The sequence below is a fragment of the Euprymna scolopes genome, chromosome 1 (assembly GCF_053919585.1).
Source record: "Euprymna scolopes isolate OS-2025 chromosome 1, ASM5391958v1, whole genome shotgun sequence".
NCBI classification, from domain to species: Eukaryota; Metazoa; Mollusca; class Cephalopoda; order Sepiida; family Sepiolidae; genus Euprymna; species Euprymna scolopes.
In genome coordinates, this window is record NC_136482.1 from 92,500,361 (window position 1) to 92,524,925 (window position 24,565).

Sequence of the window (24,565 nt, forward strand, 5' to 3'; positions counted from 1 at the left end):
AACGTTGAAAATTTCCTAAAAGGTTACAGGTTTTTCTTCCTTTTTCGATAACGTCATAGCATCATACGTACTTTTATTCATCTATAATATAAATCTCACCTGTCTGTTGAAATGTATGTATGTATGTATGTATGTATGTATGTATGTATGTATGTATGTTTCGCAAAAACTTTCGACAAATGTGAAGGATCCTGACAAGATCGGTATCATTTTTAAGCGCGTCATCTCGAACGACAAATATCGAAAAATTGGCAAAAACATTAATTCCTACACCCTAAACGCGACCGTTTTGAGCAAGGAGAGGTTGATTCTTTTCGCCGATATTTTAGCAAGTCATCGTCACTGTTGGATTGACTTCTGTTAATTTCAACGCTTTTGACTTCCGGTCGCGTCATGGAAACATCGGCTAAGATGTGAGATTTTCTTTCACTTTCTTTTCCGCCTTCGTAGCACGGGTTCGAGCCTGCCTGCCTACTACCACTTTTTTTTTTGGGGGGGGGATCAACACACACCTCCAAACACCCGGGTAATGCCGGGCACCCAGGCTAGTAAGTGAATATATAACAACTTAAACCACAACCACAAGCGAATATATAATCATTGTCTACATTGAGAGAACGGAAATAAAACAAAGATGACAATTTGTAACATTTATCAAATATGACCCGTTCGTCAATGGGTAAATCAGATCAGTGTCATAAAACGTTTCATTCTGTCTTAACTGATATCAGATAAAAGAAAAAAAAACGATTTTTTTTATTTAAACTTGCAAGTGTGTCATTGCTCAGGTGGAGCTTTATCTTGTGCCTCTTTCTTTTTTAAGATTAAAAGAAAAACTAAGCTAAGTTTTTTTTATTTTTTGTTTGTTTTTTTGGTTTCCAAAGAATAATTTCATTTATGGCCTAATCTGTTATGACTGCTTTCGAAAAGGTTTTGTAAATTTTATAACTGAATGACACTTCAAAGAAATTGGTATTGACAATAGCAAAGGTTTTTGCAGACAAAACTCATCTCTCTATATTCTTAATTTCATTGCGCGTGTGTACATGTGTGTGTGTGTGTGTGTGTGTGAGAGAGAGATAAAAAAAATTTAAAGCAAAAATTAAACATAAGAATAAATTATAAAAAATGAGACCTTTACCGGTTTCGTTCAGATCAAGGAATGTATTCGGAAAAAAGTTATCTGAAAATGTTTGTTGATCTGAACGAAACCGGTAAAACTTGCGTCTTTTTTAATTCTTGTATTTGTTTTTCCCCTTATCTTTCATCACCCATCCTTTCTCTATAACATTTCATATTATAATAAATCGTGTATTTCCTCTTTATATATATATATATATATATATATATATATATATATATATATATATATATAGAGAGAGAGAGAGAGAGAGAGAGAGAGAGAGAGAGAGAGAGAGAGAGAGAGAGAGCAGGAGACAGACAAACAGAGATGTAGGAAAATATATCTTTGTGTATGCTTTCTATTCTTTAAAGACCAGGCTGATTTAGGTAAAAAGCACAGTGATAGCATATAACAAAAGTGTATATATAAATAGACAATGTTCCAAGGACGGAGATTGTATTCATTTTACTATTTTTTTTTTTTTTTTTTTCTAAATCAAAGACTTCCGTACATTTTTATGCACTGTTTCGTTCACAATATAACATTCCACATAAGTACGTCAATCCCATACATATTGCCTAAATGAAAATAATTCACAAAAAAGTAAATAAAGTTACCTTGTTTCCTAGAATACATAGTCAATAATTCATAAGGATAAGTTAAATAATTTAGGATTTTGACAAACACATACATCTTTAAAAAAGATCGGTCCGCTCATGCGCAGACCGATCTTTTAAAAAAAATGTATTACTTAATCCAACTAAAAAAAATTTCTCTATTATTTATTCTGTATCTAACTTTTTTTCCGAAAATTGAATGTAGAGTGTAGGGCTAAATCTTCATGGGTGCATCCACTTAATGTTAAAGTTTACAACATACTAATGTACCCACTTGCGCTTGCCAAGAAGGTATGTCCCAAAATTCATAATGATCGGGGTATAAAAAATTTGATTAAAACAAACAAACAAAAAAATTACGCGTAAATTTACCGGTAAATTAATAGTTCTGTAGTGCTCGAACTAAACGATACCCATATTTTATCTAACCAGTTTTATCTAACAATTGGTGTTTTGGGATGTGTAGAGTAAACCTTACCGTAATCATGGTAAATATAAGTAATTAATAATTATTATTAATAAATGGAAGGCAAAACAAATAAATAATAAGTTTAAAACAAAAACATCGAAAACTAAAGCTTCAATGAAATATTACTATATCAATTAATAGTCTTTAATAAAAACCGGAAGTTTAAACATCGTAAATTGTAAAGTGGCTTTTGCGACGAGGACCACATGGACATATATGCTTATAAATTATTAGTAGACTTTAAAAATCTGATGATGATAATAAAATTATGTATTTTGATTAAAATTAATTAAATAATGTTGAAATTTGATTACTGGAAACAAATGTTCGTAGTTTGAAATTGTATTATAAAAACTTATGTGAACCTTACAGAAAATTTTAACTCCCATCACAAAATGTAAATAAACATTTGCGATGGTGGGAAAATAAGTACATGCTTAAAATGATTAAAGTTTACATTTGAAAATAATAAAACATATATGTTAGTTAAATTTAAATAAATAGTAATAGCGAATTTCAAGTAAATGATGAACCTATACACACACACACACACACATATATATATATATATATATATATATATATATATATATATATATATATATATATATATAGAGAGAGAGAGAGAGAGAGAGAGAGAGAGAGATTGGCAACAAGTCATTATTCAAGCACGTTTGATTAAAAACGACTGAGTTCTTATTTTCTGATGTTTTTGGATAACTTTTCAATTCGCCCAACGGTCTTTTTTATTTCGGCTGGCATATTATATATTATGGCGCCCAGTAGTTGTTGTTTGGCCATATTCTTCTCAAGCGCTTTATTGAGGCTTAGTGTATTTATAGTTAGTTCTATGTTTTTATTAGTTATAAAGGTGGTGTAGGATGGCTAAAGGTAAATTATTTATTTTTAATGTTGATTTTCTTATTTTATATTTTATTTATTTAGTTATTTATTTATTGTTAGTTGTTGTACACGGTTAGTATATTTATCCCAATATTAAATGAGATCCCGTTAATAAAGGGCTGCAGTTTTTTAATTAGTATGGCTTCTAGTAATTTTAGTCTTCGTGTGCAATTGTTAAAGTATCAAATTTTAGTATTGTTAGTTAAGATATTTCTGGACAATTAACCTACCATTTAGTCGACAATAGCGCAATAAAACAGCACCTAACATTCAAACATAAAAACCTACAATATCCGACATTAGAAATATCTTAATCGTTTTCACACCCCTCCATCTAAATTGTACATAGATATATATATATATATATATATATATATATATATATATATATATATATATCACATAAATTCCCATTCGCCTTTTCTTCCTTTTTTTTCGTATATCTCCGAGTATTTGTTCTTGCTTGATAATTTAATTCGTCTTGTAGCATCTTTTGATTTCCAACGATTAACTCCTTATAAGTTTGTTAATGAAAGGGGCCCCTAGGGTTTGTTTATATATTATTTTCAAAGCACTGCATAATTTTTCTACCATTAAAAAGTTATATATATATATATATATATATATATATATATATACATATATATATATATATATATATATACATATATATATATATATATATATATATATATATATATACATATATACATATATATATATATATATACATATATACATATATATATATATATATATATATATATATATATATATATATAGACAGAGAGAGAGAGGAGCAGAGTGAGAGTGATGAGTAGACCGCGAATGAATTGAAAACAGTTATTGGTTAAAGACATGGAACAGTTAGGAGTGACGAATCAAAATGTGAGTAACAGAAAATGTGGAGATAAAAAATGAAGAAGTGTAATCCTATTAAAAATGAAATGAAGGAAAATACTTACGAAGATTAAAATCAAAATATAATGATATTAAACGTCATGTCTAGAATACTTATCCCAATTTTTATCAAAATCTTTTACATATTCTTGAAAATTTGCAGCACAAGCTTAAAGGTCTTAGAGAGAAACTGCAAATTAGGCATTCTTGCTTAATTGGTGTCTAATGCCTATGGAGAAAATTTAATGCAAATTTGAAATATTTGAATTTTCATACGTGGGATTGTGCCCGTAATGTGCCATCCTAGAAACCCTCAGCTTAGCTTAGTCAATATATTTGCGCAAACTTCTGATTCATATGAGCAGTTTAAAAATACATACCTTCTTCAAAGAGATGGTGAGCTGCACTCGTATGATTCCAACTATCCGAGTTGTCTTAGACAATCTTCCAGCACTAATACTTAAGTCAACCCAACGATCTTCGCCAACATTGGATATGTCCTTTTAATAAAAAAAATATTTTTATTGCTTACAACAAAATATTAATAAGATTTTATTTGGCAATCATACTTTTAAAAATAAGTGTAATATTAATTGTCTGGTGCAATGGGTTCTTAGACATGATTGACAAATTTTTACTGTATTTCCTGAGATATAGAACTTTGCCTGTGATTTTTGCAGACGAAATAGTTACCGTACTTTTTTATGTTGGTAAAAATTCATTTCTTTGTTTTTCTTCGAAATTTACAAAACTAAACATTTTGTGAATTGTCATTAAATATGCAAATTATGTTGTGACACTTTGTCATTAAATATGAAAATATTGTTGTGAATCTGTGTCATTAAATATGCAAATTATGATGTGAAATTACGTCATTAAATATGCAAATTATATGATGTGAAATTACGTCATTAAATATGCAAATTATGACGCGAAACTATGTCATTAAATATGCAAATTATGTTGTTACATTTTTCATTAAATATGTAAATTATGTTGTGACACTTTGTCATTAAATATGAAAATATTGTTGTGAATCTATGTCATTAAATATGCAAATTATGATGTGAAACTATACCATTAAATATGCAAATTATGTTTGGAAACTTTATGCAAGTAATGTTGTGAAACTATGTTATTAAATATGCAAATTAGGTTGACACGCTTTGAGACAATGCATGACAATATATTGCTGCAAAATGAAAAAATGTTGAGTTTTCTAATAAACTTTTTTCTTCTTGCAGCATTATATTGGCATAAATTTTTTTTATACCTTAGCAAACAATTTTATACCTAAGCAAAGACGGCATTGACATAGTAATAATAACCGTTTGTTTCTGTATAACGAAACGGATCTGTAAAAAAATGTACCGAAATTGTAATATGCTGGAGGAACTTTTTTTGCATGAAAAATACATGTTTGGATTTTGGAATGTAACGATATTCTTACTCTTTTATATGTGCTCTGTTGTTTTATTTAATATACATTGAGCTTCTAAACAAAAAAGATTAGTATACACAAAGAGTGAAATATAATTGGAAAATCATATTTTACCAAAACAACACACACACACACACATATATAAAGTTTTTAAAATATAATTATCCACTGACACGTGTTTCGCCGTCTATGACTCATCAGAGTGGCTGAATCTCTGATGAGTCATAGACGACGAAACACGTGTCAGTGAATAATTATATTTTAAAAACAATATATATGCCGCTCTTCATTTGGAGGTACCAAATTGGTCAAAGGGAGAACTATTCCCGACTCGCATTTAGGTAAAAATGCACTTTCGTATAAATAATGGAATTTCTTCAAAACATATCGCAAAAACAAAAAAAAATAAAATAACACACACACACACACACACACACACACATATAAGTTTCTTTTAAAATATTATCTATATAGTGTTAGCCCTCAACATCTATATTTTCGTACAAAAGTAAAAATTTACATCCTTGATTCTCAATCTGTCATTAATGTTAAATAAACAGAGTACCTACCCTGAGCGGTAAAACAGCTGAACCCAGACTCATAATACCCTTTCCTTGGTCAGAAAGGCGGGAAAATTGCAGTAAGCTGAAAATATATATATATATATATATATATATATATATAATAAAATAAAATAAAATAAAAATCAAGAGAAAAATGAAATGTGCTAAAATTCCATCATATTTGATCTCGATTTCACACACAATTTTTATTGAAGAAAATTATTTTTCTAATTCTGAACATCATAAAACTTAGACTTTGTATTGCTATGGTATTATGCTTTGGTTTTACAGGGTAGCTAAGATAGATAAGTAGAAAACCAGAAGCAACGTTATAATATTGAGTGTCCTTATGTTGCATAGTGGGGGTTTCATATTGAAGAGATATGACGGGGGGTGGCGGGGGATTCATATTGGGACAATACATATAACGGATATAACGATAGTGATGAAAGGGAGACAAAACATTTATATTGTTCTGGGATGCTTGGGACGTCATATATATACTGACTGGAGATGTATACACGTTCTTAACACAGAGGAGGGGGATATACATAATTTTGTAAGGGTTCCGCAATGTTCATTGTAGATAATGATAATAACAATTACCTTTTCTGTTGTAACTGAATGACGACACGAGACAACACGTACAAAACATGATGATGACTTCTTTATCGGATCGACCGGTCAAATAAACGTCAGGAATTCACTTGTATCTACATGGTTAATCTTCTACCCTTCGCTTCCAAAGGGTCAGCTGACCACTGACTGCCAACTAACTGACTCTCAACTCTCTCTCTGACTGACTGTCTGACTGTCTGACTGACTGACCAACCCATAGAACTATATGGAGAATTTTCCTTTGTCTATGACGTCAGAAATGTGGTTTTCAAACGTGACTAATTTCACGTGGCTATGCATGTTTGTCCAAAACACACTTCTGCAAACAAAAGAATGCTCTCCTAACCTATTTTTAACAATATTTTTTTAATTTTCATTGTTCAATCTTTTACTGGCATATTTCATATTCAGAATTAACAATAGGCTTAATTTCTCACATTCCATTACTTAACTTTGCCTACAGGGTTCGATTCTAGGCTTATCCTAATCTCATTTCCACTTATTTAATATTCTTCTTATTTACATGGAAAGGGGACAGCCTTTCCCTGTAATACATAATACAAGAAGTTTCTTAAAACCAGAGACAGATTTGTACATGCTAGTTTGAGCTTAAGATATTAGTTAAGGCGATTTAACTCATGCAACATCTAATACAATGAAGTATCTTTCATATTTGAATATATTCAACAATCTCAGTACGCAAGATGGGGCTTTTTGTAAATGTTGTTACTATCTCTCTGTTGTTATTATCTCTCTGTTTCAGAAGACAATGGAGTATGCACCTCAGATTAGGCCATTGTTGAATTGCAGCATCTGCTGTGATTGTGCACTGTTGCAGTTGCCACAGATCTTCTGGTATCTATGCTCTCCCCTCTACCACCACTGCCGCTACTTCACAGAAATTCATGGACTCCAGCTAGTTGGATCGATGCCAACTGCTCTTGTGTCTCACTTGCAAACACCCTTAAAGCATAAGGTCTTCCTACTGCTCTGGAGCCAGTTGACAGCTCGGCATATAGAATATCCTTTGGGATACTCTCATCATTTATTTGCCTGGTATGACCATCAGAGGCACCATGGAATGAGCAGAGAAAACACGCTTGTGATATCCGCCTAATCAAGAACATTTTTGTTTGAGGCATGGTTCAACCAGCTGATTTTCCTGACGTTGCACAGATGGAGATGTTGTGTATGTTTTCTTGGTAGGAGTAAAGGATTCATGATTCACTGCCATAGAGCAGCATGCTGAACATGTAGATCCGGTACACCTTTACCTTTATATATTTTTTTAATATATGGAAATCACTCCAGACAAGGCAAGAAGCCACTTGATATAAGGAGTTAAATAAAAAATATTACTCCAAGGTAAAAAAAACTAGCCAGAGGTTTGATACATAGATTCTAACCCAGTGAATAGCAATTCTTCACCCTTTATCAGAAAAATCATGTAATGTGAGGACTAAAGGATAAAGGAAGCAAGAGTTATAAAGCTGCTGTAAACACAATGTTCATTTTCTACTCTTCTGATCAATTGGTAATCAGCATCTTGTTGTTCTAGAATTTCCTTTTCAAGTATGACATGACTGCTGCGACCTTACCAATACATTTGTAGAGTTCAGCAAGAAATTGTTTTAAAAAGGTGTTTCTAGGCTTGAGAAACCTTGAAAATAATAGGATTTCAGATAAAAACAAGTGAAGCATGCATGATCCCCCGTGAGTACAATGAACAAGGCATAAAAAAATGACTAAATTCAGCATTTGCCCCTCACCCATTCAGCCCTAAAAGTCCCCAAGGGATGTCAAATCCTGATGAAAAAGAACAAACGGTGCAGTTTTAGGCCTTAACATATGTAAATTTCAGTTCTGTATCATGCAAAAAAAGAAATGACTAAGTCCATCATTTGCACTCACCTCCCCCCCCCCCCGCATTTAGCCCCAAAAATCCCCTAGGCCTTAACATAATTAAATTTGAGTTCAGCACCATGCAAAACTGCTAAATACACATACATAGAAAATTTTGGACAAATATGGTAAAATAGTTCCAAAAATGGAGTGTTTTTATTAGCCCTAAAAGAGGCCCTGGGGCACGCCCAAGAGTTATCGCGAAATATAGACAAACAAAATTATATAGAAATCAGTTAGTTACAACTTTTCAGAAAGTTTTATAAACATCCAACGTATCAGTTTTTTTAATAAGCACAAAAGTATCAATTTTAGCCATTTTAACCCGAAAGTCACCCCTAGGAGGGCAACTGGAGTTTTTCCGGAAAATCTGTTCTGTTACTTTTTTTATTTATATCATGTTTAATGTTTGTGCAAAATTTCAAAAAAAAGGACAAGGTGTAGTTATTGAGAAAAGTACGGACAGACGAATTGACGAACGGACGAGGATGAATTTACAGGTCCACCCTCCTTTTGTCGGGGGACCAATATAACTGTAAAAACGGGAAGATAAGATAGAATATAAAATCACTGATACAATTTGGCACATGAAGTCAGCGAACTATAACAGTTGGTAAGCAATATTTGATAGCTTCTGTAACTTCTGTAACTGGAACAAGTCTCTGATCAGATCATCTTCAAATAAAACACCATTTCTGCAGAAACGTTCGGAAATTCAAACTGATTTTTAACAAAACATACACTGTGACTACTGATTTCATTATCCATTTTATACACCAAAGATCTGAAGCAAACTTCCTAATGTCATATTAACTAAATAGTAGCAAGAAAAATACACAAACTCTAAATGACAATTAAACTGTATCGATCAAAATACAATAAAGATCAAAATAAAATATATAAAGCTGTTGGTAGGATTACTCTGACTACTATTTTGATCTTGGCTGTTATTTTCACAACGTCTTATCTGTTATAAGTTCCGACCTTCTTCTGGTGCAGCTTTTTGAACTTATGAACTTTCTTGTTAAACTCTATAGTTATGATGGTCTAGTGTTGAATATTTGGTCTGGTGTGCCAGAAATGGCACCTAGCAGGAGTAAATAAAACCTATTGGCACAGACACATACCTGGCCGGAAATAAAGACAAAGTGGTGCTGATACACAACTCTAAAAAATAAAATATCTGGTGATTTGATACAGAAATACTTGGGAATGTTATCTGCATCATCTACACATCAGAAAACAGCTATTGCTAAATAGACTCTAGTGGGTCTGTCTACATTAACAGCAAGGTGAAATCCCAGAATGGACATTTACAGGTGGATGTGTGAATATCCAAAAATGTTATATAAACTAAAGTTAAATTGAGATCAACAGAGATTCTGGGTTAGCAAGTCCAAGAGATCAACCTACTTTAATTCCCATGTTTTCTCCACCCCTCATTCTCAATTCACTCGTTTGCCACAATCAAACATTAAAAAATATACTATCATATTTTTATACATCAGTATTTGTCGCCATTCTTTTAGTGCAGCCATATTACAACAATAGTCATAGTAGTCTTCAAATAAAGTCTCGTTCATGGATTTAAAAACGAAAACTAAAACTGCAGCATTTAATAGTCAATCATTTTTTAAATACAAACATCACATCACTATAATTGCCTATAGCGGTCAATTTCATTTAACTTTGACTTTAACTTCCTTTAACCTTGACATTGAAAGTAGATCAGTTAAACTTCTGCTGCTGCTTGTTTTTGTTAGCTTAAACTACAAACGAATACAACTGAATTTAAAAATAAAAGTTAATCATTTAATTCTAGTTTTGAGAGGAGATTTTTTTTTCATCTTGTATTAAAAATAGTAATTATAAAAAAATAAATTTTTTCCACCATAATTGTTTTTTTTAACGATTAGGTGATTAAAATAGAAATATTTGTAATAATCTTTGAGACATTTAAAAGAATTATTTTTACAGACAGTGTGTTGTCAAAATTTTAGGGTAGACATACACTATGTGCTTCATTACTTTAATGAATGAAATTAATTTTCTCAGGGGAGATAAATAATACTAGTATTAAGTAATTTAACATTTTCATTACATTTTAATTTCATGCAATTTTATCAACGTTATTGCTTTGCTTTGATCAGTACCAGTTTTCAGTAGTGATGGCACGATTTTTCCTGATGACCGATTTTGTACTAAATTTTCCCCAATTACCGATTCTATACTAAAATCCTGATTCCAATACACTTACCAATTCCAATTCTGATTCTTTAAAAATCTCTAAATATTTAACTATAAAGTTGCTATTTTTCCCCCGATTACCATAAAAACACATGCTAAATGTGTATATATTCTCTTAAACATAAAAAACATACTTCTGAGAGTGATCTATTGATTTTTGTTTGACTGGTAGTTTAAAATTAATAAATATTTATTATTTTATTATTACTACCAGAAGTGGAAGATTTTGTTTTAAAACAAAATTAAATAAACAAAGATAATTAAGGGAATCGTTTTTAACATTGGAAAATAGACACAAATTTTTCCAATTCCAATACCCCAAAAGGTTTTGATTTTTCCTATTCCCAATTCTGATTAATCGTTCCAACACGAGTTTTCAGTAGAGTGGTTGTAGGTAATGACAAAGGCATTGATTTGTAGACTTTCAGGATCTCAGTCAGCTTTTATAAAATAATTCTCTTTAGATCTTATGAGATCTTAGGAATTTGGGCATTCAGTTTTTAAAAATAATCCTAACCTATTCAATAAAATGAGTAGATTAAAAGAAACAAATGTGTAGAAATCCGCGAAATTAAAACTGGTTGCAAATTTACTTTAAGGAAAAAAAATCATCAGATTTTTTTTAGCAAAAGAAGAAGAGTCTCATTTTTTTGTGCAAAAGCAGGCTCCAAGTTCAAATATTTCAATCATTTATTTTTTAACCAAATATAAAACAAGTAAAAGAAAAAACAACGCAGTTCATCAATTCTTAAAAAGGATGCTATAGAGATATAACAAGAAATTTTCCTGGGGCCACTTTGTCATCATATAAGTGAAACTTCGAAGACACGAGTATTATTAACTGGCTCGTTCTCCCACCACCACCATAAGCTGATACTTCATACCAACTTCATGTATCACTGTCGACCATGCCAGCCAGTCACTCACTGACCTAACAGAACATATTGGATATTCAGAGGACTACATACTGTGCTAGCATCACAAACGCTATTATTACAAACACGTAGCAGAAAATACACAGTGTGTCAAATACATACACACTTCTTCGCCCAGTACAGAACTATTCTTTCACTGCTGCAGTTAAAAACAATTTGAAAGAAATCAACTCAGTTTCGTTCAAATCTTTTAATTTGTTGTAGTAATATGTTTGCTCATTCTTGCACGTTAATCCACTACAACTTACAAAATGCTTAGAAAAAAAAAGTATTGATTAAAAATCCTAAATGTGGAGAATTTGAGTGCGATTAAAAACATTGTATTTGGTTCGTTATCTTTGATTTTATTTCTGCACCGTTTCCTAGAATGTCAGGTTGCAAAGGAATGGAAGATTTTAAATGAAATTAAGACAGGAAATAAAAGGATTGCGTTGTTTCTTTACAATTGTGCTAACAACAAAACAAAGATAAGTGTTGTTTTGTTGTTTTGGGTATGTGGAAGAGAAGAGTGGCCCATTTCCCTGGTCATTGTAAAAGTAGACTTCATGACAAATTGATGGAGACATGAAATGAAAGGGGAGGAGTGAAAGGAAAAGGGGAAAAAAATAAAATGTAAAAATCCAGATCAGAAAGAAAGTAAAAGTGTGAGAAGAGTGAACAATGGAAATGGAAGAAGCAGTAAATCAGAAAGAAAGAAAAATAAATGTGTGATGAAACAAAAAAATTGGAAGAAAAGTAAATGTGTGATGAAACAAAAAGAAATTGGAAGAAAAATAAATGTGTGATAAAACAAAAAGAAATTGGAAGAAAAGTAGGAAAACTTCAAGGCAATAAAAGCAAGTAGAAAAAAATGCAAATAAAGATTAACAAAAATAGTTTTGCAAATCGATTGAATTTTGGATTTTTTCGTAGACAATCGTGGATAAGAGTAAGCTGTTTTCAGAAAATATTATTTAGTTAAACAGATGGATAAAATCTCTTTCAGCAAATTTTATTCAAAATTATTCAATAGGATAATAAACGAAACAAAATTAAAATAAGCACAAGTTCACTTTACAATAACTAGCCGAAATACCATCAATGCAGGGTAAAAGGTCATAATTAAAAATTTGTCAAAGATTTTCTGCAGAAAAAAACTGAAAAACATTTTGCTCATTGTACTAAAGTGGAAAAGATTTTGTTTTCAAAAGTGTATCTTTTGTAAACTCAGCCTCCACTCATCTGTTGTCAACACGAACAAAGCAATAATAGATGGATATGAAGTATCAGGTTGGATCAGACCTGGCATATCAGTTCTGATATCCTGTTGACAAGATTGATTATACCAAAGCTTGATGAGTTTCTAACAGTCAGTCAACTATGCTGGTTTGCTCACATTGAGAGGCACGATTCTTGGATAAAAAAAAAAACATACCGCAGTGATCTTGAGGTGGAAAACAGGAGGAAAATGACGACCCAAGCAAAGGTGAATACAACAAAAGTCTTCAACAATGGAATTTAAATGGAATTGATCCTGAAGACTGCCACGCTTAGAGACTAAGATTGCAGTCTGCCAGAAAACATAAAACCTCTGACTAAGGGAAGTAATAATGATAAAGTTTATATGATAATGTATATTTTACTTATTTATGAATAAGTCTATATGTAAATAAAAGCATTTATGAATCTATTATGAGGAAGGTTGCATTAACTGAAACGTCAGTTACAGGACCAGTTGCTTTTCAATTTAATATATTTTTCTAAACTGTTAGGCATGTGTATACTGTGCAATGATATATGCAAGTGAAACATGGTTTACGAGGTTGAGAACATGTATTGCATAAAGAGAAATGATATGATAATGATGTGATCGATATGAATCTTAAAGACAGGCTTAGATCTTATTTAATTCGAACAGTATATGGAGATGTGTGTGGAAGAAAAGATTTTGTCGGTATAATTATGTTGAAAGAATGGATGAGAATGCTTGTATTAGTAGATGAAGAACAGTTGAGGTAGCAGAGTCAGTTATCAGAGGAAGGCCAAGAAAAATATTGGCTGAAGTGATAAGGATGGATTTGATACAAAGAGGGATAAATAAAGACCTTGCCAAGGATAAGTTAGTATGAAAGTTAATTTATAAAAATCGTCCAACACAGGCAAGAACATAAAATATTAAACGGACAAAGATGGTTGTTTCTGTAACACAAACATCATGGCGAGATATACAGCTTAAGTTAGTTTCATACAAACGTAGATCACTATTTATATTTATATATCATCAAGAGACTGGAGGGTTATCATGAAAAGGAGATAAACTCAAACAAGGGAGCTAACTTATTGCAGTTTTAACAAGTCGACTCTATTAATACTACCGCCAAATTATAATCTGAAGAAAAATGATTGTGAAAAATTACCTTTTAAGAGTGCGGATCCTTTCTTGAGTAGATTTACTCGAAGATTCAGGTTTTGGGTTGTTATCTTGTAGATAAACACTGATATGTAATTCATCAGTTAAAAGACTTTCGATCTCTCTGTGAAATGAATCAAAGAATATACAAATTTATTTTGATTTATTTATTTTTTTTTTTACTCACGTTCACTTCAAACAAGGCAGATCGCCATTGGATGGAAGTGGGACCACACTTGGGAGATAAACAAGATTTGGGTTTATGTTACATTTAAACTTCTGCATATCAGTACAATGAAGGAAGTAGGCAGCAAGAAGGGAATTCCAAAGTCTAGTTGTTCGAGGGATGAAACTATAAGAATAGAAAGCTTTCTGGAATTTAGGGACCTCAACAGAGATAGGGTGTTATTTTATTGCGAAGCGGGTTTGTCGGGAATATCTACGTTGAGAGGACACAAGTGCAATGAGTTCATCAGGGCACATTCCATTAAAATACATGTAAAATAGGCACGGAGATGCAACATTGCGGTGATGAGACAGGGACTGGGGCTTAGTTGACAAAGCAGGACCTTTGGACACTATCAAAGAGGGAGAGACTAGTGGTAAATGCACCAGCCCAGATGTGGCAACGATACTCCATGCATGGGCGAACACGATAGAGGGAACCCACCTTCTTTGCAGCAGCTTTCACAATGTCATCAATGTATTTGCTCCAGTTCATATTGCCTGTGAATGTTAAGCCGGTGTTTGAAGGAAGGATTCTCAGGTAGAGAGTTATTTGTCATGGATATCGGTGGTTGAGAAAGCTTCTTGTAATTGTTAGAGGAAAGCAACTTAGTCTGACTAGCATTAAATGTTACCATCCATTTACAGCATCATGTCACTACATCTGGAGGTCATTTTCTAAGGATTCTACCATTGTCTTAGATTTGTGTATATCCAGTCTTGGTTTGTGCATGTTATAGAGCATTGTATCATCAGCAAAGATACCCATCTCGGACACAATATTATCAGAAAAATTGAATATATTGAAAAAAAAAATAACACAATTTTGTTTAAAAAGAATAATGAAATGGGGTCGTTTTAGTAAATTGCAAACTAAAAACATCTTCTGACTAAGGATAAAGAAATACAGAAAGAGAGAGGGAGAGAATGACTTCCATCATTCTTGTCATATTTACAGAGAAACAACCAGTTACTACAATGTAGATTTGGTTCAAGATGTGAAAACTTAATAATTAAAGAGAGATAACTCACAATTCAAATTTCTCATTCCACTGGAGGCCTGATATGGATTTAACCATTTGCGTATTTAGTCCAAACATCTGTTCAGTTCTGGCTCTTCTACTCTTTGGAGAAGATTTTGGTGATCCTGCTGGAGAGTTTCTTGCGCGACTCGTATTGACCATTTTGATGGCACAGTAAGCATCCCAGGGAGCTAAAAAATAAATAAATATTTTAGAATAGTTGGATAAACGTTTTGTTATTTATGTGACAAAGTTATGTATTTCTATGTACACTCTCCTTTGGGGAATGTATTATATGACACCATATTTGGTCCGAATATGCTGAGAAATAGAGACGTTGTTCTGGAGATAAATATATAAATTTCCACATCAATTACAATAAGCATAAAAGTGTCTATGTTTGTCTTTCTATTCTTGATGCAACATTCATCCTGGACAGTTTGAGTTAATTTCGTCCTTCCCCTGCACAGCATCTCTGAACATAGCAGCTCATATATAAACTCTTTTTTGTTTGTGTGTTTGTTTGTTTACTCACGTTCACTCCAAACAAGGCATATCGCCACTTGGGCGCAAGGGACTACTATTTGGGACCATGCTTAGGAAAGATTAAAAAGATGTTGGTTTATGTTGCATTTAAACTTCTGCATATCAGTACAATCAGAGAAACAGGTAGCCGAAAGGGAATTCCAAAGTCTAGCTGTTCCAGGGAAGAAACTATTAAAGTAGAAAGCTTTCTGGCATTTAGGGAGCTCAACAGTTAAGGAGTGTGATTTTGTTGCTAAACTCTATTGAAATAGCAAGCCAGTTCTTATTTGATCGATGGAGACCAACAACTTGCAGGACAGAGAGGTCCTCCATGATGAGTTCTCAGCTGTGCAAGGCAGAGTCAATTCTACTGATTTGAAGCCAACAACATAACCAAACCACTGATGATATCGTTGTAACAACCTACAGGAGATCAGTTGCAGATTTAGTCAGTGATGCAAACTGGTTATTGACGCTTGATCAATAATCAGTTTGCATTAATGACTGAATCTTTTAGCACTCTTCTCTGCTCTGTTTCAGTGATATATATTTGGTTTAAAATATCATCTCCATGGTGTTATGTAAAAAAATGAGAATAAGAATGCACAAAGCGGGCCATCTTGTGCCAGACTAGTACAGTTACAAGTGAAAAAGAAAACAATATGAAATGGACCTTTAAAACAGGATACAAACATAAAGTCAAAAAACAGTGAACAGATTTGAAGATCAAGTGACACAGTCAGAGTCAATAAATGGAAAAGAAAAGGAGAAAATTAGGATCGGCTTCTTTTCTCTTCAACAAGGCAGATTGAACGTCAGTTTATTTATACAAACTGAATTCGAGCTATTTTTCTCATCCTTCCAGATTCAGAAGGGTGTTTGTTTTGTGTTATAGAACGAAAACAAGAGGTGATGTTAATTTCACTAAAATCGACTCAATAACGAATCAGACTGAGGCTAACAGCATGAAAGTATGTCGCCAAAAAAAAAAAAAAAAAAAAGGTGCCCTACTGTTGAGTAACAGTTTCGCTTTTGCATTTGAACAATTTAAATCGGTTTATGGTGTAGTATATATGAATATAGTTTTTTAATGTATCTTGCTGCATACAACTTTCAACGTAAAACACAACTTATTGATTATGAACACTACACTAATGTAAAAGTTCACTAATTAAGATGTTATATAACCTTCCGCTAAGAGAATAAATATTGGCGATTTTTATGAAGTAAAACAATATAAAATGTATCCACTGCCACAAGCTTCACCGAACAGAAAACAAAAATAACCGATAAATATTTTTTTGTAAAATTAATTGGAATCTCTTGACACTATTTCTGTTATTAAGCTACATAAGAAGTGTGATGTTGTATGGAAGTGAGTGTTGAGCCCTCGCCCAGGCCTCACCTGCCCAATCTCAGAGGAATGGCAGGAAAATAATTAAGTAGATATGTAATATTAGGTTGGACACTGTACTTGAGAAACTGACCATACCAAAACTTGATGTCCGTCTTCGTTGGTTTAGGCATGTTGAAAGAAGCAAAACAAGATCAGGACTTGCAGAGACCGAAGGTTGGACAACAAAAAGAAAACTGGGCACAAGAAGGCATGAAAAAAAAAAAAAACATCAGACAAGACCGTAAACAGTGGCAAATGATCACATTCAATCCCCATAATCGTGATCACTGGAGGCATAGCATAAGAACAGGCAGACAGCATCGAACCACTTGTCGAAGGGAACATAGACGATAAACCTGGATAGTGAGTGTGAATTCTTTACATTTTTTCAATTGTCTTCATCATCATTGCTGCCATTTTGACAACGATTTGGCTGTTGTACTCTCCAACCTTCCTCAGATGTCTTTAAATTCCTTCATCAAAGATATTTTAGCATGAATTTTACTTAGTGCTTGTGAGTTGAATCCCTTCTGATGTAACTTAAGAAAAAATTAATTGACAGTAGGCATTGTAATGGGAAATCATAGCGGGGGGGGGGGGACATATTGCATTAATTGCCAGCCACCACCACCACCTATCAGTTGGAGCTACCAGACACTCAGTCGATCCTCCACTTTTCCGCCCCTAAGCAATATATCCAACAACTCACACTTCCATGTGAGTAGAAATTGGAAGTCAGCCAAACAAAAGAAACCCCTCCCTGTTAGACAGTCAGCCTTTGTAATAACAATGCAAGATATGTTTTTTATGAGTTGTTCGTTCATCTCTTACGACATCGTGATTGTATTTCTTTTGATCATCCTTGTCTGGTCGGTTGAGTTGTTTTGTGGAAATTCTTTAAAAGTTCGATCTCTTGCCGTAATAAAAATATCTTATGTATAAATCTGTGTTTAACCATGTGTTTGTTGTTCTTGTCATCCGTATGCATCGCTTGGGAATAAAATGAGGAGAAGATTATCTCGAACCAAACAATGTATCACAAAGGTCGTAATATTATGGCTGACATATGATTTTATATATATATATATATATATATATATATATATATATATATATATATATATATTTACTTTATGTGTGCTGCGAGCAATGTAGGGAGAAACCAACAATAAGCAGAGTCGAAGATACTGTACAGGGGACAACACCTGATTGTGGTCTCCCCATATTTTTGCTTGATGATAATTTGAATCACTTTTACTAGTACAAGCAAATCATGCATGGAAAGAATCAAAGACAATTCTGAAGAGTGTATATTTATTTACCTCCTTTTCATGGAAGGTTAGACACAAGGTCAAGTGTAGGTTTGAGAAGCCAACACACTAGGATTTGCACGTACTGGCCTACAAAATATACCTGAGTGGCCCTGTTGGCATTACTCGACAGAGACACCTCAGGGAATTAGCAATAAACTAACCTCTTCTCAAAGAGAAGGTAAAGCCTGGGAGAGTGAACCTCCTGAGACTGAACTGAACAATACCTCAACCTGTCAGACTGATTGTCAAAGATTTATCTCCAACTGGTAAGAACACATCTAATCAGCTGTGCCAGGTAAGAATAAAGTATGTTTAAAAAGCTAAAAAGATGTGGTTGACTATAGTCAAGAGCGACCCAAAAGCTTCCTTCTTATTAGCTGCTACACCAAGGTGTAAGGGATTCCATTCCATTCCAAGAATAACTCCATTTGCCTTTGATTTCCCCCCTTATAATGTTGAGCGTTTAGCAAGGGCACATCAAGTACTATTTTATGTCTTTGGTATGACTCAACTGAGGATTGAACCCTGGTCTCCCGATCGAGTAGCGAATACTCTTACCATTATGCCAAATGAGACGGTTAAAAATGGGCTGACTTTTAAAAGATTAAAAAAAACTTAATTTATATGAATCAGTATGCTACAACTTTTTGATCTTTTTGATTCTGTTATTGGCTCTCCCTGATTCTTTTTAGACACTCACGGGTGGGACCACATGAAGGTCGCGAACATCCATAATAAAAGTGGTGCTATAGAACCAGCATAATTCGAACATCTCATACCGAGTCATCAGCCTGCACTGGTATCCACTCTCCCTCCGGAAAGTTTAACAGATAACAGGATGAATTGGTTTGGAATAATACAGTTTAATCAATGACAATTATCTTCCAACGATGAAAAGAACTAAAAAAAAAAAAATGAAGTTGATTAGAAATATAAAAGCAAAAACAAAACATTCAGTGTGTGTATAAAGAACGGAAATGAAAGTCACGTCATCAGACATTAACAAGATCTTCACTAAAAAAAAAAAAAATATGAAATATGAAATGCAAAGCAAATGTAGACTGACAGGAAACAAGTCGTTTATACTTTAAATGGTTCACCCTGATTATTTGGGATTGATTTTGTCCTTTTTTTTTTTTTTTTTTTCCTTTTTTTAAAATTTGGTTATCAGTAGACATATTCAGAGAAAACAATGAAAAACAAATTCAAAGCTAAAACAGAATGTCTGAAAGAACTCTGCTTCAAAAGATGTGTTGTTAGATTACTATAAAACATGGTAAGCTAGACAAAAAAAAATAGGCAATGTCAAGTGAAGACTTTATTTTCATTTTTGTCTTTCATATCAATAAAATGCTGTATTAATTACAATAGAAAGATTAAGTAATCGATTGCTTTTATACTTCAGATTGGTGATCCTGATTTGGAATCATTTGATCAATGCTAATCAGCAAATTCTATCAACCATTAATTAACATTTAGCCATTGGTGAAAAGATTGATTCGTTCATTGCAATAATGGTGAAGGAGAACAGAGCCATATTAACTCATGCGACCGTTCACACCCAAATATCATCCTTCCCACACTCTCCCTTCATACATTTCTTTCAATAATATTTAATGCACTTGTCCCATGGCGTATCAAAGAAGATTTTATAAATAAATTTAATTGACATCCATGGCGTGTTTGTCATATTCGTAGTATTAACATTTAACACTTAAAAAAAAAATTATTTATAAACATAATTATAAATTATCTGACCATTTTCTTTTTAAAATATTAGGAAACGCGTGGTAAATGTGACTGCGAATCATTTATGTGCATACGTTTTTTTTACTATTTATAGTAAAGAAAAAGATTTGAAGATACGCGAGCTTATATGTAATAAGTGTTTAAATCCCATTCATAAAATATATTTGTTATTTAAATGAAGTTATGTATATAAATATGTACCCAACAAATGTAGATGTTATGTGGAAATTTCTATTTGTAACAAACGCAGAATTTTCATTAGATACTCATATCTGTTGATTAACCAATAAAAATAAACGGTGAATCTCTGTAATTCTGTATTATTGAAAGAATTATCAGATTAGATAGAATATGCAATCGATAAAATCGATTGAAATATCTTAGTTTCTCTAAAGAAAAGAGACTGAAATTTTTCATATTTCATTGGCTGGAGAGAATCAACTATTAATTTATCAGATGTAATGCTATTTAGTCTAACTTGGAGAATGGATTCCTAGTCAGCTTTATGGATAATATGGCACTGGATGAAGGAGTTTCTAATGATGGTTTTGTTTTGATCAATAGTAACTTTATGATTTTTTTGGATGTTGTTTCAGAAATTGAAAGAATTTTAAAATTTAACTTTTTGGTTTCCTAAAGTAATAATAAAAGATAAAATATTCAATCAACTAGTGGGGGGTACCCGGCGTTGCACAGTTTTTAGAGGCGTGTAAGCGAAGTAATAATCCTGTTTAAATATTATAAAAACAAACAATGTTCAAACTATTTTAAAAAATCGTGAAAAAACAGAAACAATTATAAAAATGAACGTGATGCAATACGAACGGTCCGGCGGTGGCCGGGTGTTTGCAAAAATCCCCAAAAAGTTCGAACTGTAATCATTGAGGTGGAAGCGCCAAAAAAAAAAAAAAAAAAAAAAAACGTGATGAATTAATCCAAAAGTGAAGTAGGTCAAATATCAATTCCACAGTGAAGTTTGTTTTGGTTTAGTTTCAGTAGGCACGCATCACACTCGAATACTAAATTAATTTTTTTGTAATTGTCTGTATTTTTGAGATGAGGTGTTTTCATTTATTGAGATTGTCAGACTGACTTCCTCATCTTGGTTGTTATAGTCACAACGTTTTCAGCCGTTTTGCCCTCCGACCTTCATCAGGTGTTTTGTCCTAGTGACATATGGCCGAGTGGTCCTAGACGTTGTATCAAAGTTTACAGTTACCCAAAGGTGCTGAGTTCAATCCTGAACGAAGGCAGTGAAAAGTAACAATCAAAACAGAGAATCAGCAACTATGTCCCAGAGCCTAGCTGGAGTCCAAATACGGTACCCCCGTAATAATAATAAAGGGTTGGGTTCGAGACTCCTAACAAACGGTTCCCCAGTTCGATACAAAACACCTGATGAAGGCCGGAGAGCAAAACGGCCGAAACGTTGTGACTATAACAACCAAGATGAGGAAATCAGTCCGATTATCTCAATCAATGAATTTTTTTGTTTTCTCGAATTCTAAATGAATTTATTTATTTTAATTTAAGTGTAATGCAAGTGAAATCACGATATCGTTCCTTTGCGTTAGTCCCGCAGGTTGCGTCTTACACTAACTAAAAAGAAGCAAAAAAAAATCATATTAATAATCGCATTTTCTTTTTATTTAAATCAGGTGAAAAAGATTTAAAAAAAAAAAAAAACGGCATAAATAACCTTGTACGATTCCAAACCGGTGTTTCCTCGTACTGTTCCTTGTGAACGCATCCACTGCGATGTAAATGGGGAGCGGGAAAAGGAGGAATCTAATAGAGAGAAAAGATGTTGCAACTTCCATTGAATCTGAGCGATTTTGACAGTGGACTCTCACCGGAAAAAATATAGGAATGTACCATTGTCATGGAACTGTAGAGGTAGTAGGCCTATAGCACATCTCAGATAATGTGCTACAGTTTGTACGCATTACATTTGCATGTAATGTCATGATTTTGAATCCTATTAAGGTCAAAGTCGGAGGGGAAAAAATGAGTTCATTTTATTTATATAGAAGATAGAAGAAGAAGAAGATAGATAGATAGATAGATAGATAGATAGATAGAATAGAAGAAGAAGATAGATAGATAGAAGATAGATAGAAGAAGATAGATAGATAGATAGATAGATAGATAGATAGACAGATAGAAGAAGAAGAAGAAAGAAAAAGATAGATAGATAGAAGAAGAAAAAGATAGATAGAAGATAGAGAAGATAAGTTTAAGTGATGAACTTTCAGGTCATGACAAAAAATATTCCCCAAATGTCAGTTTCTTTGGAATAATTTGAAGAGTTTTAATGGGCCTGATCTCTCTCACAATCTCTCATTTGAAAATTCAAATAATTAAGATTTTCATTAAACTTGATCCATAGTCATTATACACCAATTAAGTTAGATTTTCTGAATTTCAAGTTTCTTCTTAAGACCCCTTATGCTTAAACCTTAATTTTTAGACATTTTCTAGAATTAACATCATGTAATGGATTTTGATTAAAATTGGAATAAAAATTCTAGGCATAAGGTTTATTTGCATTATAACTTTATTTTAATCTCCATGAAGAGGCATAAACTGGTACAAAACTCTTCTTTTCAGGAAATTAATTTTACCCGCCCTGGGACGGGTATTCTTTTAGTTTGATGTACTAATAATCATTAAATGATAAATTCCATTCATGGGAGTCTGGTAGGTACTACCACTCTGAATCAAAGTAAACCTAATGTTAGTGACAAGTAAAGGTGATCCCATCCCCCTAAATCTCTCAAATTGATCTGAAAAGTTGTTTTTTTAACCAATCGAAAGTCTTGAAGTATATTTTAAAGCAGCTACTAAGAATAGACTATTTATTTGACAGAAAGAACAAAACAAGTACGAATTTGATGTCGATATAAAGGCAAGATGGACTTGCCTTGACACGTACTTCTTGCTATTACTTTTAATGTTCTGAACAGAATTAAAGTGATTGAGAATCATTCCAATAATACCTTGAATGAAAAGGCAGCTTGTTTTGTTAAAATACTTTTCTGGTTTGCTTTTCTTGTCAAGATACTTAAGCAAGAACACCTAATAACTGTCAACTCCAAACAATACGGATGCCCACTTGGGAATATAATGTCACACCACTTTAACTTTAAATCTATTAATATAATGTTCGAAACTTGTCTATTCGTCTATCTATTGACTGTTAACGCTTTCATCATTGCAATTCAAATACATTTGATGAATACTGTAAATAAATGGTGGATACTAAGAGAAATGGTAAAAGAAATTGAATTAAATAATAATAAAGAATGAGAGAAAGAGCAATAGTGGGGGCGGGGGAAGGTGAAAGGGAGAAAACAGAAAGAGAAATTGAATGATATAAATAATTTTTAAAAATAGAGAGAAAGAGGAGAGAGGACATGAAGGGGGGAGAAAGACAAAGAGAGAGGGGAATGATTTAAATTAAACAAGAGACAGAAAATATCTGAAAGAGTCGGAAGAGATTTAAAAAAAAGGGGGGAAGAAGAAAGAAAGGGGGAAGAGAGAGGATCTATTATGATGACTGTTGTGGTGGCAACCACTTATTTGCATATGCGAATAACATAACACTATAAATGGCAAGCCTAGGTTGGCCTTGGTGTGTCTTACTCAAATGCCACCGGAAGTGACGCCGAAGAGCGTACATGTCCTCCCACCAAGACTCTCTGACTCGACACCGTCATTTGTACATATTGTAAATATACCTTTTCTTTAATACACTTATTATTGCGTTATCTTGTTGTTTGCGTCTTCATTGTATTTCCTTACTAATTATTGTTTAACCTTGCAACCACAACAGTTGGCGACGAGATATGAAGCGTCAAATATAACAGTTTGACGAAGAACTATTAAAAAAAAAAAAAAAAAGTACAACGCAAAGGTTGACCATTTTTTTTAAGGAATGCAAAGTGTTGACGAGCAAACGGATTTTACGCTAAAGAGAAGTTTCAACTCAAGTGAAAAAAAAACTCTAACGTGGCAAAAGCGACAATTTACGCCGTTTTCTGGGAATCCGACTTGCAAACGAATGTAAAAGTGAATTTTTGTTTTGTCGCTACACGACAAATCTTACTAAAGGACCAACTTGCAAACGAAAAGCGAACTTTGTTCTGTCGCAAAAACGACAGGTCAGACCCGTATTACGAAAAGCAAGGAAGTAACCTACGAAAAAAGTTCACCAGTGGATTCTAAT

The 24,565-nt window shown here is 32.9% G+C and overlaps 1 protein-coding gene across 2 annotated transcripts in view; it reads right to left on the reverse strand.

Moving 5' to 3' along the window:
• Positions 1-24,565, reverse strand: part of LOC145245783 (protein unc-13 homolog D-like) — a 513,002-nt gene that overhangs the window by 319,751 nt on the left and 168,686 nt on the right. For both annotated transcript variants that reach the window (XM_080107524.1, XM_080107446.1), the window contains exons 5-8: positions 15,365-15,545; positions 14,115-14,231; positions 6,023-6,098; positions 4,393-4,512 (exon numbers count right to left, since the gene is read on the reverse strand). In XM_080107524.1, the coding sequence (XP_079963650.1) occupies positions 4,393-4,512; positions 6,023-6,098; positions 14,115-14,231; positions 15,365-15,545 (494 nt within the window). The remainder of the gene's footprint in view (positions 1-4,392; positions 4,513-6,022; positions 6,099-14,114; positions 14,232-15,364; positions 15,546-24,565) is intronic.